General features: G+C 40.1%; 1 protein-coding gene across 3 annotated transcripts in view; it reads right to left on the reverse strand.

The window, feature by feature from the left end:
- arap2 (ArfGAP with RhoGAP domain, ankyrin repeat and PH domain 2) overlaps positions 1-19,744 on the reverse strand; it is a 143,819-nt gene that overhangs the window by 75,709 nt on the left and 48,366 nt on the right. For 2 of the 3 annotated variants that reach the window (XM_061709772.1, XM_061709773.1), the window contains 4 exons: positions 19,025-19,131; positions 11,599-11,798; positions 3,354-3,460; positions 2,943-3,125 (listed from right to left, as the gene is read on the reverse strand). In XM_061709772.1, coding sequence (XP_061565756.1) covers positions 2,943-3,125; positions 3,354-3,460; positions 11,599-11,798; positions 19,025-19,131 — 597 coding nt within the window. The remainder of the gene's footprint in view (positions 1-2,942; positions 3,126-3,353; positions 3,461-11,598; positions 11,799-19,024; positions 19,132-19,744) is intronic. The other variant, XM_061709774.1, reaches the window with a different exon arrangement.

A 19,744-nucleotide genomic window follows, 5' to 3' on the forward strand; every position in this document is an offset into this window, starting at 1 on the left:
CCCTATAAAGAGCACTCAGTGTATCCCACAACGCATCGTGAAAGGTAGCGCGCATCTGTTAAGTTTTCTCCTTTTGACAAGAATGAATAACACCAAACTACACTGGTTGTGTCCAAAAGCTTATTTAGCTCACAAGTTCACCTCATAGTCTCCTGCAGATGGCTGCTTTATATGACGACTAGGGAGAACTTAAGTATCGCAGGAGATAGGGCTGGGCAATATGGACCAAAAGTCATATCTCGATATTTTCTAGCTGAATGGCGATACTCGATATATATCGATATTTTTTCTGTGCCATAATTGGGGTTTCCCCCAAAGCATTATAGCATAGCATCTCTGTTAGCTTCATTTTTTTCTGAGGCAAACCCTTAAAAAAACAGTCAGTTTTAATACAAAGCCTCGTGCCAAATGTCACACAGGTACATTTATTAACAGAGGTCTGCACAATATCAAAATGTATAAAACAAATGAAATAAAAATAAACTGCCTGCATATATAGAATAAAAATGCTTCTTGAATAAAATAAAACAAATATCCCTTTCCTGAATAACAATTAAATTAAAATACACTGTGCAATTAATACAATGTAGACAGTAACAGGCAGACTTTTCCACTGAGGTTGACAGTTGTGCAAATAACAAAACGTTTGTGCAAATCTCAAATAAAACATCCAAGTCAATTTGTCACAAAATAAGCTATATCAAAATCGTAAAAAAAAAAAAAAAAAAAAAAAAAAATTATTAAAAAAAATAAATACATTTTTTAATAATCGATATAAACGATATTGTCTCGTACCATATCGCGTTTGAAAATATATCGATATATATTAAAATCTCGATATATCGCCCAGCCCTAGCAGGAGATGATCGTCTTTGGTTTTCATATATAATATTAACAGTAAGTAAAATGCATCAAACTGAATAAGCTTGTCCAGTCAGATTACAATCAGTATGCTACATATTAGGGCTGGATTTAGCTGGTCGACTCAAGTCGGGGAGTTTAATGTGACGCGTCGACCCCCCCCCCGTATCAATTTGGCTTTTTTCCCAAGTGCTGTTTAAACCATGTGAACATACAGTGCATGCAATAGTAATATGAACATTGTTTTAAGCATTTTAAATTAAATAAATCTATAAACTAATGATTTCGCCATGTTTTAACCTTCAGCTTTCTTTCACCGCATAACACACTTTACATATAGCTACTGCTGATACTGCACATGCGCAGTTTGTGCACCCCCCCCCCTTCCCTAAAAATATGACGGTTCGACTCAAGGAATGCGTGTCGACGGCTCCTCGACTGACGCCTCAAGCCGTCGATACATATGCCGGTATGGTTTAAAGTTGCTTGAGATATACTAATTAATGAGTAAAAATGTGTTCATAAAAGATAATTATGTAAATGCACACGCACACACAGACATATGTTGAGTCACAGTGTGAATGTTTACCTATGTGACCCAATGATCCCTATCAAAACTGTAGAGCTTTTCTATGAAGGCAAACTAGACAGTGAGGAAACAAAGACAACCACCCACTCCACCGCTTTCCTACCTGAGTCTATTTCCCTCATGACATGAGCATACACACTCTTCTCCACTCCATTGACCCTTTTAGGAAACCACACTGTCTGTGTCTGTCACACTTCCACTCCTGCACTCCCCCCAGCAAGAAACTCCCACCGGAATGGCAAATTCACACATTTCAAGTGGAGCAGCACACATGTCAGCGCACATGTACACACTCTCCCATGCACACACTCATGCGGAAGATGCAGTAAAACCAAGCCAAGCCTTTCTGTCGTGGATCCTAATCCCTTTTTCCACTTAGCTTGCTGGTATATCTTTTCTTTCCTTTCTCGCCTCATTCCCCCTTTCCCTCTGCATTCCCACTCCTCTCTGTCTATGCAAGAAGACAATGCTGGGTGGGGGGGGGTTGATCCTCGTGAATGCTGAGGCAGGTGGAAACTTCTTCCTTGCTTTGTGCATTTAAAACCCTCTTTTTTTCCTCTTTTTAAAAAAAAAACAGCAAAAAAAAAAAAAGCAGGGCTCTTTTTGAAGCTCCGGTAAACTCTAAGCTGTAAGGCCTCAGCGTGCTTATACTTGAGATCGATGACACTTTCTCTTTGGCATCTTAAAGCTTAAAAGTGCAGATTTACTGATGGTCACAAGATCAGGATCATGTAGGGTTTTTCCAGGTTCAGTGGATTCAGCTTACGGAGGATACCGTGAAGCATTTTTATCAGAAAAGACACAGGTGAGACTCTTGCAGGTAGTGTGATTACTTGCTCAGTGAACAACTTCTGTTCTTTGCTTGGCCATGACTAATTATCAGTCGTTTGTGGCAAGACAGATAACAGACAGAGAGGGGATGAATGGAGGATTTTTTCCTCTAACACCGCTAGCTTGTCTTTTGGTCTCTCTGTGAGTGTCAGGTCATCATCCTGCCACTTCTTATGCCTACCTGCAGGAAGCTGTGTGAGTCGGTACTGCTGTTTAATTGCAGTTAAATAAAGGAGGTTGTTGCAGTTGCATTTATTGGTTTACTGTGCAAAGCTTTCAGCCTTTCAAATAACCTGTTTACAGAAACATTTTTTACCATTCAGCAAAAAGGTCCTGCAACAGCAGATATTTTGACTTTGCACTCAGCTGGAAATGAAGAATTCCATAAAAACCCTCAATAAATTATATACAATTCTTATCTGAAGAGTGTCAAGATATGAATATCACTAAATGCTGAGGACTAGGAAGGGAGCATGCTTCTCTAATCTTGACTTTTCTTGGTTTTTGAAGATTTTTCACTTCCCAGCTGAAAGGGCAGAATTCCTTCTACTAAAGCTTTTCATTTATGCAAAGAGAGTCGAGTTGGCTGTGTTCCTTAAACCACATCAGCTCAAACCTGGAAAGCAGATGAGCTACATCAAAAAGTGTGTACTGCCTTTACCTGATTGAGCTGCTCCATCTCATGCAAGCCCTCCAGGAGCCGCCTGTACTTCCTCTCCCTGTACTTCCTGCGGATGAAAGTGGCGCGCCGCTCGGCGGAAGCCCCGCTATGCAGCTCCTCCTCCAAGGGGAGATTAGCAGCCCAGAAACTGTTAGCATTCTTGTTCCCCACCTCCAGGAAGAGCTGCGAAACGAACAGAGGTCGTGTTTTGGTGAAAAATCAATATATAGCTGCTACGAAACTTTGAAGTTAGCATTTGCAAAGTGTAAATACAATACATTCACAAAGAGTTCTGTGTTGTTCTTTGTAATAAAAGTCAGAGGGAACATCAGGGAGAGCAGCTAGTTGAATGGATAAACGGCTGGAGTAAGAGAAGTGTGAAAATGCAAGGTGCACACATATTGTAAATACCTCCACAAGCTCATTGCTCCAGATGCTGCTGTCCAGCTTTAAGCTCCGCACTTTGGACAGACTTGGACCAAGGGAGCGGTGCTGTCCTGGCAAACATCGACACACAGCTGTCAGCGTGAGAGCACAGACATTCGAGCTCATGAATTCACATACGCTTCTGGTTTCTGAAAGCTTTCTGAATAAAATATCATTTTCAAAAATATTTTGCAGTTAGGCCATGCTTTAGTTCCTGAGAAGTTCGCATGAAAGAGCAAAATTATGCTGTGCATATATGCACAGTGATATCCTCTTTGAGCACAAACAGACACCAAATGTTGGTGATGGAATAAACAAAAAACAGGCAGTTACAAGACGGAGAAACAGAGCATGACTGCAAGCTCATTCTTTCACTCACAACAGACATATTTAGTCTCCTCAGCTCTCCTAATTGGAAATGAAAGCAGAGAACGAGGGCAATTAATTGCTAATGAATCATGAGTAATTCATTGTGTTTGTTGGTTGGCCTGTTTATTTGGGTGAACGAGAGGCTTCTGGGGTTTCTTATGGCCAAAGACAGAGCATGGATGCATAATACATTAGGCAGAAACGCGCCGCCTGTGTGAATGTGAATGATTGTCCTGCGAGTAACGGCGGATAATTTTAGATTTAGATTTGGCATGATCTCATTACTGTTTTCTATTCAGAAGCAGAGCAGCTGTGAATGAAAATGAGAGGCGATGAGCTGTGACAGGCCATCTTGACACAGTTCTAGGCAAAACAGACCACAGAAACCTTTGAATTATCTGCCACTTAACTGGAAAAGAAACTTAGTGGGAAGTGCTTTCTGATAACTAGTCATCAGTATTTACATTACTTTCTTCAATAATACTGGTTTGACATCATGTCGCCACTGAGAAGAACAAGGCAAACAATGTTTCTCATGTTGAATTCAGAAATCACAAAAAAATTAGGTACACAAACTTCACAGTGAAAACACACTCATAAAAAAGCTGTTAGGTAGACACTGGCATTAGGAGTTGTATTACCTTTCTAAGCAGACACACAGACGAACTAATGGTTCTGATGGACCTCAGATTAGATTTGACCCACAAATGTGAAAACATGTTCCACTGTGGCATGATGTAACCTTCTATTGAAAGTATGAAAAAGCACCTTCTATCTGGATAATCTGTTTCTCCAGACAGCATCACACTGCTTTACTATAACAACACAACTTTAAAAGGCACCTGGAATCTTTGTTTTAATGTATTTCTTAAGCAACACTGATATCTACCGCTTTGGTTTTATACTTAACCCGATTGAAATGTTGCTGCACATATTTTAAAATGCAGCTTGTTGAGACATTTGGTGGAAAAAAATGGTTACAGTGAAAAGTCCATTGAGCAAATAATCAACTGATTTAAAAGGTAGGGTAAGCAATTTCAGAAACTCATCACCTCTGTTGATATTTGAAATAAAACATAAACAAAATAATACACATGGAGATGTGGCTCCTGTTACCCCCTCCCTCAAGTACTCCATGAGAAAACTCCATGAATGTTTAGCTGGAGCAATATTCACTTCATGTGACAAAATCAAGATGTCTAACCTCCATCCATTATCTATACCCACTTTATCCTTTGCAGGGTCACGGGGGTCTGCTGGAGCCTATCCCAGCTATTTGAGAGGCAGGGGTTACACCTGGACAGGTTGCCAGTCCATCGCAGGGCCACATATAAACAGACAACCAGACACACTCACACTTTTAGAGCAATTTAGCAATTTATAATCATCAATTAACCTAGCATGCATGTTTTTGGAATGTGGGAGGAAACCCACACAAGCACGGGGAGAACATGCAAACTCCACACAGAAAGACCCTGCTAACCACTAAGCCACCGTGCTGCCTAAGATGTCTAACCTTTATTGTTTTATTACAGTCAACATAAGGGAATGCCTTAAGTGAGAACATAGAAAATTTAAATGGCCACTGATTAAAATGACCACCAGCATCACTACTTCTACTAATACTTCTATTGCTAATAATAATGATATATATTAGCAATAATAATAATAAAAAAATAATAATTAACCAATTGTTTTAGAGACAACAACAATGAGAATTCTGGAGAGAAATATGTCAGTTCAAAAAAGAAAAAATGAAGAAGCTATACCTGAAACAGAATAAATATCCTGCACAAATGCAATAATCCAGAGTATTTTTAGTATTAGTGGTATAGATGACTGCTTTTGTGGGCAGCACCGTGGCTCAGTGTTTAGCACCGTTGCCTCACAGCAAGAAGGTTCCTGGTCCAACTCCCAGGCCCAGCAGGAGTCTTTGCATGTTCTCCCCGAGCTTGCGTGGGTTCTCCCAGGCTTCCTCCCACAGTCCAAAAACATGTGTTACGTTGATTGATGATTCTGAATTGCCTGTAGGTGTGAATGTGCACTGGTGTCTACATGTGTAGCCCAGTGATGGACTGGCAACCTGTGCAGGGTGAACCCCCGCCTGTCGCCTGTAATGAGCTGTGACAGGCTCCGGCAGACCCCCGTGACCCTGTAGAGGATTAAACGGGTATAAAAAAGATAGATGGATGACTTTTTTTAATGTGTACATTATGTATGATAACCATAATGAATTGGAAATTGGATCCAGGCATTTGAAAGAGGATTGTATTACTTTAATTACTTACAAGATTTAAATTATCTCTTTTATTCCAGTCTTTCAACTGGGAGAATTGACGTTGTTATTCTAGTCAAATGTAGGCACACTTCACACATTTAATAACATTCTATTGGATTGAACCAAGACAATGTCAGAAAAAGACATCTGTCAATTACATATTTTACGCTTAACTGACTTAATACTATTATAAATGTTTCAATATGTTTTAGGTAAAGATTAAAATTACACGCTCAATTTAACTTGTGTGGAATAGAGTTGTATTTATATTCGATTTCTTCGAGTCATTGAAGAAATAAAAAAATGTTACAGCAGCCTGACAAAAGAAAACCATAAAGCCGGATTGTGTCACTTCTACCTGTGAGGGATTTAAAAACATTTCACTATGGATGCCTGCTGCAGTGTCACAGCCGAGCCCCATCCATGAGCCTTACAACGCCACAGGACCATTTTCACTTGTGTAAGGGTAATGAAGCTGAAAAAAGTGTGCCAGTGCATGTGCCACAGGGTGCACGGTGAGATTTTCTCATATAAATAGCCTCTTAAAAATCTCTTCATCCTTCAGGTGGAACAGACACAACACACAAAAGGGCACTCCTATCCTGACAGCTTTAACAGAATGAAAAAAAAAATAAGGCTAAACCCACAAAAGATTTCACCTCCAATTAAAAACTTTCCCAGTGACTCCATCGACAGTTCATGGAGCACTTTTCCAGCCCTCTGCACCAGTGTGGCATTTCCCCCAGACTTGATGATGAGTCAGAGCAAGACAATGAGCACTACATTTTAGCGTTACCGTGGAAACTGTTGCCAGAAGGATGGCCTACGAGTTGTCTCTCCGGTACAAAAAAAAAAGTTTATTGCAATTACCTGTGTGGGTACAAGCCTTAAGATTTTCCAAGTAATGTCATCTTCTCTCTGATATTGTGTTGGGTTGTGGGAGAAAAGGCAAAAAGCATAAGTGCGTAGACGGGTGGTCACATTTGGCAACGGTGGAAAAACAATCTAAAAATAAAAAAACTGTGGGTTTGAGAACTGCACAGGGCCAAGAAAAGGGATTTTTAGCTCAGATTGAGAGTGGAAGATGGGTGATTTCCTGTAGAGCCTAAGAATAAACCTCAAAATTAAAGTTGTTATTATTTATAAATTAAAAATACCAATGTATGTTTGACAGCATACATTAGTCATTTTAATTTAGTATCATTAGTCAGAATGTACAACTGGAAAAGAAAATTATGTCATCATTAAAATAGGCAAAAACTGGACTTTAATGCTAATTATGCTACTTGTGTGAAACCACATCAGTGATTCTCGTTGCATTATATGTATTTATTTAAATTTTAAATCTAATTAAGCTTTAGAAATGCGTGTCAGTCTTGCTTCACGGTAGAGACAGCGATAGCAACTATTTGATCCCCCGATAAGCCTCTGGTTTGTAGTCAGATTTGATATGATCCTGTCGACAATGTTCAATTAATGTTTACTTCTTAGAGCAGAAACAAAATAAACCTGGTTGATGATTCATTTAACATCAACTTTGCAAACCAAGAAAAAAAAATGTTTCAACAAGAAAACTCTTTAAAATCAAAGTGTTCAGTAACTCACTGAACTCTGTTTCTGCACAAACAGAGGAAAGCCAATCTGGGATACTTTTGACCATTAACCCTCTCATTAGTTCTCCCGCTTCCTCTTGTTCAGCATTTCTCTTTATTGTCCATGACAATAAAGTGCAAGACAGCTAATTAAAACCAGGAGCATTCATAGTCTGAGGTGTTGCTTGACATAAAGCTCTACATGGCCACGAGTCCCATGTTACTCAGATCACATCTTTTTATTGTTATGTAAATGAAACAGAGAATACAATATGTTACACATACACTTCCCCTTTTTACTGCTAACCTTCTTTTACGGCGACCATCATATACTGTAGCTGCTGCTGAAACGAAAACAGCAGCCAAGTAATTATGTAGACAGAAGATTTTTATAATACAGTAAGTAAAAACAGAATGTGATGATCTGCAATTCTCATAAACCTATATTTTAGTCACAATAGAACACAGAAAACATATCAAAAGTTTAAACTGAAGAAATATACCATATTAAGAAAGAAATAATACAAATGTGGGACAGGGTGATGTATATCACTGCCTAGCGTTCCTCTCTCCTTATTTATAGAGCCTGAAGGGTCCAGGCGGTCCAGCTCACTGCCTGGACTCGTCTACTACAATAACAGCCCTTTGAGTGGATGCTTCACTCGTAGGCACTAATGCACCTCAGTACAATCAGAAATGCTTTTAAACTGAGCACTGACAACAAGCCCGTCCCTCTCCCCTTTAGTCCAGGGACTGAAGCATTCAAACGTTCAGATAAGACTGACCACTGGGCAGTTTCCCCACTTTGCCTCAGTCCATTTTAAATGGAGGTTTGTCCTGTGTACAGTGTGATATTTTTGGACAGTCTCTGAATCAAATGATGATATTGTGCACCGTAGATAGTAAGATATTCAAAGTATATTTATCCATTAAACACTGAGATAGATATACGCCGAAGCTGTTTCAAAATTCCTAGATGCAGTTTTTCCCAGATTAGGTGAACTTCTGCCCATCTTTATTGCTGAGAGACTCTGCCTCCCAGGACGCTCTTTAATACACCATCATGTCACTGACCTGTTGCTAAGTGAAACATTATTGGAAAGATCTTCCTCCCTCCAGGTGTTTCTCCTTTACTCAAGATGTGCTGCTACCATCAAATTGAAAATCACCTAATAACTTTCATAAAATGGAAAAATGTTCTACTTTGAGTCTTTGATTTATTTTATCTACTGTAAATAAAACATGAAATTAATTCAATTAAAATTTGAGATTGTTAGCCTCCCCCTATTTTGCATCTCTGAACATCTACCTTCCCCTTCCTCTTGCTCTCTTTTTATTCCAACCATCTTTCTCTCCATGTCCTACAAGGACTAAGAAAAAAAGCAAATATACTCTAAACTGGCAAGCAATCTGATCCATATCAATTTGCATTTAAAAAAAAAAAAACATTTCCAAACAGTGAGAATTTGACCTTAAACTTCGCTGTCCTCTAAAATAAAGCCCAAGTCAATCAAAACAAGTTAAATCGCAGCAACTTCTACCAAAATAAGAAAAGGCTGCCTTGCCTTTTAAATGCACCAACAGCTCTGGAAGCACCAGGGAGTAAATATTAACCATTAACCATCATGTCTGATCTTAGCTCAAGCTTACTACTTATTTAAGCCTTCTCATCATGAAATCAGTCAAAAATGCTCTATAATTAACTACCTGAACCATATCTCTATCTGTTACACGTTTGATACTACACTCACCCGGCTTAACTGATAAAGTAGCCAGTGAGAAATTATCTCACAAAACTCGTATGCGAGATTTCAAAAGAAGGCACATCTGATAAATACTGGGAGCATGTGCCTAGTGAATAAAGGCCATACAAAGCCGATGGTCATTGGTATTCCAAATGGACTACAGCAGAGTTTCAAGAGAGCAGGACAGCTTCCTCATTGCATATATATTCACCCTCTTGCTCCCAGCAGTCTCGACTAAATGTAATATTTAACACCTCAGTAAATTAAATCATTTAATGATGTTTAAAAAGAGGTGTTTCATATCTGAGCCGTACCACTTACCTGGGCCAAGCCAAGAATTGTTATATATATGACAATGCAAGGGGAAGAGAGAAAGGAAATCCTACACTATAACAGGATATCCCTCCACATAAACCACCGTAGCTGACTGTAACCATGTTTAGCGGGTCAATAAGCAGTTCGGCATCCCCCAAGTTCTCGCCTGTGGCCTAATCTTTGTTGTCATTTCATCTGAGCCATCCAGCATTGCCAAAGAGATTAGAGAGTCCACAGGCCATACACTAACTCCCATAAGTGGCTTATCACCTGAGATCTTATTCCAAGAGAGCCTCGGGGTCAGAGCAGATACTCGCAGAGGCACAGACATCAGACCTCACATAGCCGGAGAAGAGCCGAGTCCTTTCACACATGTTTCTCCACATTATTTCTTCTCTAAAGTCCTTAAGGTATAAAACTCTCCAAATATCATGCAAAAACTTGGATGAACAGAAAAAAATAAAATGTCAAGCAGTTTTTAGATATACTCAATTATATTACAATGAGTTGTCCTGTTTTCCATCAGCGATTGCAGAGGTCCAGACCTTTTAATCCTCACCAGGGGACAAAAACATCCTCAGCCAGCATCTCCACATCAACAACAGCTGCTTCACAGTTTAAAAAACTATTATTCTGATAAGAGCTGCAAGAGAACTAATGATTAGCCTATCAGAGCCTTTGGCAGGAATAACACTGTGGACAAGCATTTGGCATTTCAAACTGATGGTGCTAATCTTTTTCAGCATTACTTAGGCAAGGCTGCAGGACAAATGGTCAAATGTGCTGTGGGGGTTCTTACTTTGCTCCGCTCGTCTTTTCAAACCTCGGAAACAGGCGTGTAGGCATTTATATTGACTTGGAACAACGGTAAAATTCAGGATAAATTAAAGTACGCTCACACAAGACAATGCAAGATTCATGACTAAAGTTTAGAGGTCCTTTTTTACCCAAGAAGGCATGAGTGGGGCAGTGGGGGGATGGATGGGTCAAAGTCATACCCGAGGAAGGCAAAGAACTTGGCTGGTATACTCGCTTCAATTTCAGTAAAAGTTGAGACAACAGAGATTGTTCCACAACCAAAAAGGTGGTAGTAGTAGTAGAAATAGTAGTAAAACAAGAACCAGAAAGATTGTTAAAATTATGACTTTGATGCAACATGAACTATAAATGCAAAATAATAAAATACATAAATCCTAACATGAAAAATCATCCACTCATGAACTATGTTTTTTTCCCCAAAAACTCTTTTTCAAACACGACGAATCAGTCACAGACAGCAAACCTTTACGTTATCATCACGGTTCCCCTCATAATCAGGGGATGCGGGAACTTTCCCTCCCTGAAGATGAAAAACTCTTCCAACTCTTGTTGTTTTTAATACCTGTCAAACAAAGTGGGTTTTGGCAGCCTGCTCACATTTATTTGCACTAAATTGTGTGTAGGTGGGTGTTTACATAGGAGCACTGCTTCTCTGAGTCTTCTGTACTGAGTAAAGTATGCTGTTCATCACCGTGCATGTGTGTGTGTGTGTATGCACCAGGGAGTTCAAAGTATCCAGAAGCATATGGAATGTCATTTAACTATTACATAAATAAAAACACACCTCCAAAAACACATCAGTAAATATGGCAATGAAATACATTAGGGATTAATTATTATTAAATATACAGGCAAGTTGCTTTATTTCCATAAGTCATTAGATTTAACTTTTTTTTTTCATTTTTGTAATTCTATATGTATTTACTTGCTCTTTAGAGCTCCATCTCTCATATTCAAAGAAAAAAGCATGATTATCTTGTTATGTTAACTACTTAATATAGATTTTCCAATCAACCACCGACCACCACTCTGTTTTCCAATCCAGTAAAATAACGAAGCCCCTTCAAATGAACTAAAGTAAAATATCACCCCAGTACAAGTGTGCTCCTTACCTGCACATTTCTTGCAGATGACCACGCCCAGGTTGACCGACGCCCACTCGGGCCGCGGGGCGTGGCAGTCGGCGCAGCTCCGGTTGGCCTCGTTGAACCAGATCTTCTCTGCCACTTCATAGTCGGAGAGCGTCTCAGCGATTGATTCTTTGACTGCTTCAATCCACTCCTCCTTCTCCCGCTCCGACTCCGCACTGAAGCTGCAACAATCAATTTTTTTTGCCACCCCCCCCACCCCACACATACACACCACAGTTATTGATTTGATTTGAGAGAGCAATTAAACAGCATAGTGGTGCTTGGCAGGGTGACGGGGGCGTGCAGTATTTGGAGTCGTTTTGTGACGGACTTGCTAAGTGTGTACGTCTATGTGTGACTGCAATAGATTTGGTCAAATTGATAGAAGTAATGGAAGGGGGGCAAGCAAATCAATCCGCCTCAGCATGCTACTCGACAATCTATGGAGTTTTAATGTAGGACATTTTTCAGGATATTATTTCTAGATTAAACCCAGGAAAGCTGAGACATCGGGATGGTAAAAGGTGTACAAACATAACGAATTTAGATCCTCAATGTACATTTAATAAAATCATGTTTAACAGACGTTCTATCAGGCCTACGGGAATGAGACCAATTTCACTGAAGCTGGTATGATGTTGAAAAGAAATGAGATTAGACTGGTGATGAAAGTAAAACTAAAGTGAAAAAAGAACTGCCTCACACTTTTTCAGACCTTATTATAAAAAAGGGCAAAAACATTTTATGAGCACAAATTGCTAATAATAACTGTTGCTTGAATGTACTGCAAAGACCTAGTCGGTAATTAGTCTGTAATGAGATTACTCACATCTTGGAGAATAACAGCAATAGAAGGTCCTTCACATGACTTTTCAGGAGGGAGATTTTTTGGTATTATGGACAAACGTGTAATTAAGGGACTATACACTGATTATCATAAACATGGCACTTTCAAAATGTTAAAATAGATGCCAAATGTCAAAGTGAAACCCAACAAAATGAGCAGTGTTACTCCATTGACCTGTCAGTGGTTTTAATCTTTTGCTCGATGCTCAGTAAAAATGATCTGTGTCTACAGATAGCCAAAAGAAATGGACAGCAGTGACAGAGGTTTTTTAAGGACGCACTGTGAAGAAGTTATTAGCAGTAATAAATGTTGGCTGTGTGAAAAGGGAGATAGACCCTTTTTCTACTCTATGGTTTTACCAATAAGAACAAAAGGAGAAAACAACTGGTTCCTACTGTTGTCTGAACCTTGATAAAGTAACCTCCGATTAAAAAACTAATTAGAAACATTGGACTGTATCATTATTAAGTGTACTCAACAGCTCGATGGCTTGTAGACCCAGCTTCATCAGAAATAACTTAAGGTGACCGTTTTCTGAGTGGTGTTTGTTTTCTCCCACATGATGATAATGAAGGAGGTTACTTTTGTTCATGGAGGTTTCCAGGGCGTTTGTTTCTGCAGCTCTCTGTCGAGTCCCTGCCACTGCAGATCACTTGGATTCAGTTGGATTGGGGCCTTGATTCATTTCCTTCTTTATTATACTGTTGTACATTTGCTAATGTACTTAGGGTCACTGCCCTGTTGCATGACATTGTTCTTAGCCAAGTTCTGAGTCTAGACAGCTTTCATGGCCGTAGAAGATGGCGTTTGTTTCAGTCAGTACGTTTAGATGCACTAACAGAAAGTCGAATTGTTGCCTTAATCCGACCGATAGACGTTTTAAAAGCCATATACACCTTAGTCGGGCTGTAGTCGAACCGAACTGAAGCTCTTGAGATCGAGCTTTTAGTGCCAGATAATGCGTCCTAATCAGAGTTATTTCGGCATGTGTACCAACCCACGCTGAACCGAGCTACTGACTGTCCCGGGACTCCCCTTTCTGGAAGTGACGAGCCACAGGAGCGGGAATAATAACATTCACGGCATCACAACAACACAGTAACAGAAGAGAGAGACTTTGCGTGCATCTTACGTGCAACATCATCAGGTTTAGTATTTACGACATTGAGCTGCTGCATCATTAGCGTCCATATTTTCGCATGTTGTTGTCCTCCTTCGTGCTTGTTTACTAATTATACAGGAAGAAAGCCAACACGAAAGCGTCACGGAGTCGAACGCACCTAACTCAATAATCGATTGTCTTCTCACGCATGTATACTTGGATTTCTCTGAAACTCCAGTTTAATCTTTACCTAGATCGTTGCGAATAGCTTGATTTAGATGTGCATGTAACCGCACTGAGTGACTGCAAAGTGCTCATGTCCTGTGGCCGCAAAACAGGCAAAAATAATGAAGCGTCCTTCATGTTTGCAGGCCAGAGTTCAGGAGCTGCATGCTGCCCTGCAGCCCCTCCTCTGATCATCCCACTGCTGCTTCCGCCTGTCTGTATGGATGTCTGCTAGATGCCTGCTGACATCCTGACCTGCAGTCCCGCCCTATGATCGCCTCAGTGTCTGCCGTCTACATCTGCTTATATAGTCGTCCCCATAGTGTACCAGCTAAACATTTTGTCTCTATCTCTCCTCTCTGTTCTTCATTCTCTCTGTCTGATCTCCCTTTTCCTGCTCTTCCCAGCTGGCCTCTTACCTGCCAGTGTTTATGTAATAATTGCTTGGGGTCATGTGCTGGGTCACTGGGAAGCACCTAGAGACAACTTATGTTATAATAGACACTATATAAATAAAATTGAATTAAATTGAATTCAACCATGGCTGAAAGCCGGATGCCAGATGTGCTGCTTGTGCATCAAGATTGAGTTCAGAATGCTAGTCCCAAGTCTTTTTTTTTTTTTTTTAATTTTTAAAAATATGAGTTATATTTCCTGATTCAGGAAATATACCTGATTCAAAGCACATATGATTCTGGTTTCAAATACAGATCCAATCATATTTTCACACATGCCATCAGTCCCACCTTAAATGAGCCATGTAAAAAGGGCTTAATATGTCGTCAGATTCAGGACACTATTAATTTAAAATGAATACCAGAGCAGAGCATGCTCCACTTGTGATTTATCATTCACTCTGTAGAAAATACACATTAAAATGTTCTAATGTTTCTTCCCAGATCCAAGGGCAGCAGCTTTACGTGCTTAAGATTATTACTGGCATCTTGTCTTTTCTGGCATTGTATTACCACAAAAAACGTCATTCTTGATCAAGATGGTCAGTTAATCAAGCACATTGGACCAACAGTTCCTGACTTCCCTGTCAAAGCATCAAAGGCCAAAGAGACATTTTTCAGAGACCGCTTTCACATATTGTTATTGTGAGGTTGAAATTATCCAGTTTTAAGACTATTGTAAGGACAGGATTATTATTTTCTTATGTCTGACATGTTGAAACCGTGAAATTGAAAGTGGATGTTCTTTCTTTTTCACAAGACTGAGTATGATAAATGTGAGAGTAAATCTGTGAGTGTGATCTTAAGTAGGAGCAAGCAGGGACACGAAGGCACAAAGCAAATTTGACAAAGACGGACAGAAATCTAAATCCGACAGGAAGCAGAGGCAGAGCACCCAAGCTTGACTAAAATAAAGCACTTAGAAAAAGGGAAATTTGACCACTGGTCTCCATAGAAACCTGGCAACTGGTGAAAAGTAAAAACAAAAGATTTTGGGGATTCGGGGGGGGGGGGTCACCGTCTCTGCCCATGGAGCATCCAAAGACACAACTGCTCACACTGTCCTTTGAGCTACAGCCCACTCGCCAAAACCTCACAGCTCAGCAGAGGGAGGCAGCCAGAGCAGACGGGAACTATGAAGTGAAAGCCAGTCTCACATCTAGCCAGAAAAAATGTAAGAAATTACATTAAAAAAGAAAAGAAAATTACCGCTTTGAGGAGCACCAGAGTACAGGAGCACAGCAGCATAATGGATCAAAGTGGAGCAGTCACAGTGTGTGTCGAGTGTGTGAAAAAGAGACGATATGGCTGAACGCGCCACTTTTACCAACAATGCTGCCGTCGTTCGGACAACACTGCGACCCAGGCTTGTTGTTGGTGTGTAAGAGTTACCAAATGCAAAAAACTTAACAGGAACAGCACTGTTACGGTGAAAAAGGTTTTACAGATCTGAAGGCGGGTTTGATCGAAGTGGCTCTCAGAGAGACGACGAATTAACAAGGAACATTCTTCTGGCCAATTCAGCTGATAGAAACATGAAATAAAAACAGTTTGAGAGCAAAAATACTCAACTTAGTGGTTAATTATTATGTTAAAGGTTAAACAAATCCCAATGTTTAACTGTCAATGTAAGAACTGTATTGAGTGAAATAAAATAAAAAAACGTACAAAAACACATAATGAAAATGAAATATTAAACCAAAAAAAAGCCTGGAGCCTGATATTCTGTACTGAACTGAATTGAAATTGTAAATTATTGTAGAATCAGTCCCCAACATGATTAGTTATCAGGAGCTATCGCTGAACTGATACTGGTTCTGGACGAGTCAGTAGTGAAGCGCTGTTGCGCTCTGCAGCAAATACAACCACTATCACTATTGATTCATTACTAATTTAGTTCAGCCCTCCACGATCGAGGCGAAGCTGCCAGCATCTGTTGATTTTGTTTGACTCACAAGTGTGTTTACATTCGGCTTTTTCGTCACGTTTGAACTCCAACGGCAGCAAATGTCATCTAAATGCAGCAGAATGAATCACAGTTTCTTGCTTGTCAGAGACTAAGCAGGGGAGGAAATCCTTACAAGTACAGCGTTATGTAATGATGTAGGATCTTAAAATCCTAGCTTTTGCAGATGTCAAACACCGGTCACCGTTTATTACAATGCAAGGGAAATACAGCGGATGAAAGCTGTCACCACTTTTATTCTGAAAGATTTCTGGCTCGTCCTTCCAGTGCTTATCCTCCAACTGGTCTTAAAATTGAGTAATAAAATGTACAACTTGTTACCTCGCATTTGAACATACTTCATTAGCCATTTCATCAACCTCAGAAAACTGATTTGTATTGCTTATGATTGCAGTTTATACCGGCAAAGAGACCATGTTGCAGTGGTTTGCACGTCACGTTGGAGCGAGAGACATTTCCCTGAGGACCCATTCCTATGTGCAACACCAAAAAATCTGTATTGTCAGAACAATATTGACTGAAGGAGATGACAAGCTTTCAGATAGTAGAAAAGCTCAAATAATAGTTTCAGTTCGTGTAAACGAATGGACGAGACGAGAGCGAGGAGTCGTGAGCAACAGACTGCAGATGCTGATGTGAAGTCCTCAAAAACAAGTGAAGACAGTGTGAAACAACAGGGATGCAAGTGTGTGTGGTTAATGCAAATGACGAAGGGAATACATGCTTCAGTAGACCTCATTTGGTTGATGTCCTAATGTTATTTAGCTGATACATTTTAATATCAATTGTATAACCGTTTAAAACCTTCCTTGGGATGTGCAATTCGTGATTACAGCATGTCTTGGTCAAATACATAATACTCTGAGTTTCAAGATGCTCATGCTACTTAATCCTCATGGCAGATGTTATAAGGTAATGGGACCACCTCATGCAGCACCAACCAAACCAGCTCAACAAAAAAGCAAAGTAGTAAAATAAAGTCAGATGCAATACGACCAAAGCTACTTTAACGGGTTGCCACTAAAGCAGTGCATTTCTACAACGGGCACCACCTTTCACACTACAATAATAAGTCATCTTCCTCCCTCATATCCAACAACCCGCTACTCAATGCATCACACATCTCAGCACATTAACCAGAAAAAACTGTGCTCGAACTTTTAAAGTCACTATAACTATCCATCCACTCGGATTCCCTGAAACATAAGAGACGGCAGACAGAAAATGCCCACGCAATAAATCTCACCCGGGCTGCTGAGATCTCATAACCTTCACAGACAAGCACAAACAGCAATACAACACTTCATACATCGCTTTTCTATGCACCAAAGGGCAGACAGTATCAGTGCTGAATATTTGTGGTTCCTAAATAAAAGAAACCCGTCCTTTAAGGGGTGTTTAACATGTTTACTTTAAACCATTCACTTAGGATAATACAAAGACCCTGATGTCAACAGTTTTCCTCAACAACTCAGCTCTTTCAATACACACCAGTAAAGACCACTTTGTCTGTTTTTGCCCTTGATGTTACCTTCAGCATAAACAGTGTCTGATCAAGAACACGTTGTTTGTCATCGTTCCTAAGTTGAATTTCTCTGCCGTGTCCTCTTCTCTGAGCCTGACTGACGCTCTCTGCACTCATAAAGTCTGCCATCGGATCCACAGCAGCGGATTGAATACTGTAAATTTAATGGCAGCACAACAATAAAAAAATCCAAAGTGAGTCTCCAGCTTGAAGTAATTTGATGAGTTTCTGACTAATCCTCACCTTGTGTGGGTTGGAGATCGCTCCCAGAGCCACCAATCGATTCGCTCCACAAACATACTCACACATAGCAGAATAAAAAGCCTTTTAGCAATGACCTTATCAAAACAATTGTCTTTTTTTCTGGGGGGGGTGGGCGACTCCAATTACTACTTGTGCGTTAACGAAGCAGCCAAACGTTGGGACCATTAAGGTAACTGCCACAAACAGATCGATCTGGCATGCAACGGACAGCTAGAGGAACGAAGGCAAAAAAAAGAATACAAAAATCTTTACACTGGGCAAAAAGGAAGGGCTAAAAAGCAAAAATGGCGAATGGGCTCGCGCAAACAAACGAGCCGTGCTTTCTTCCCAGACAGCTGTCATGCTTGCATTCTAAATGGGCCATTACAGCACAAACAAGCAGCATGCTCATTGATTGTAAACCCAGAGGGACGACAGTCACCTGAAAGGCTCTGTGCCCTATAGAGGCAGAGAGATACCTGCACAGATCTCATGGAAGAGACTTCATGAAAACAAGTCTGATCTATAATTAGTGTTTTTTCTGTACAGGACCCTGCGCTCATGTAGTTTGCACAACACATTGATCAATACTTCTGTAAGTTGTGCAGTGGGCGGAGTGATTCTCAATGGGCTTTCTGGAAGACACCGACAGAAGCGGTAATACATTCTAAAGAAAGAAAACGTATGAGAAGATACTCTTTTGTTTCATTCAAGCTAAGTATTCACTTTGTGACATGTCTGCTCACTACTTTTCAGATTATACGCCTCAAACGGGCATCACGTGGTATTTTATCTTTGTCATCCCGTTGCTTCCTACACTTGGTATTGTTTGTATAGTATGTGTATAAATCTTTGCAAGTTTGTGGAAAATGTGAAGGCTTCAAATACTATTCATCTTTGAGATGATGAGCAGTCATAGACACAGATCATGCTACAGCAATGGCAGTGCGATTAAACACATTGAGAGCTTCTTTTTTTGTCACACAGAGAAAAGAGCAAACACACACACAAAGCCTCACACACACATAAAAAAGAGCAGACCTACCAGAAATTTTTGAAGGGTGTGTTGACTTCGAAGCCCCTGCGGTCCACGTCTCTGATGTTGGCAGCAGTCAGTTCCACCTCACCGATAGCCAGCCCTGCTTTATAGTCCTGGAAATACACAACAGCAAAAAATGGAGCGATTAACATGATTAGATGCAATTATAGTTATTTCACATTACCCAAAGAGCTAACTACAGGCTGCAGGTGTAAACCTATTAACTATGTGTAGAATTTTATGTGAGAACTTATATTCAGGTTGTTTCGATTAAATATGGGGAAAGAAGGAGAAGCAGCTGGATGAGCAACCTCCAACCAGAATAATTTGCAGCACAAGAATGAGGGCAAAACAACATGTTTATCATTTTAAAAGTTCTTCAAAAGTTCAAATCAAGCTTTTTTTTCCTCTTTCCGAGATGTGCCCTCTCTGGCCGTGCTGGTTGGAAGCCTTCTGCCTTGTTTTATTTTGCATGTTATCACCTCTTTCAGTGATTCAGTGATGCTGCCGTTGCCCAGCAACTCTATACTTGCATTGTTTGCACCGTGGACTGGTTGATTAAAGGTTACAAGGAAGGGAACAATGAGAGAGAAAAAAAACGAGAGAACGACATGGAGACGGAATGTGGGGATGGTTAAAAAGAATAAAAGGCTCTGATAGGGAAGCAGACATACAGGTAGCTTCTCCCTCTTGCTTCATAGGCAATGTGAGACTGTTAAACAACAA

Source organism: Cololabis saira, chromosome 20 (genome assembly GCF_033807715.1).
Source record: "Cololabis saira isolate AMF1-May2022 chromosome 20, fColSai1.1, whole genome shotgun sequence".
In the NCBI taxonomy this organism is placed as follows: Eukaryota; Metazoa; Chordata; class Actinopteri; order Beloniformes; family Belonidae; genus Cololabis; species Cololabis saira.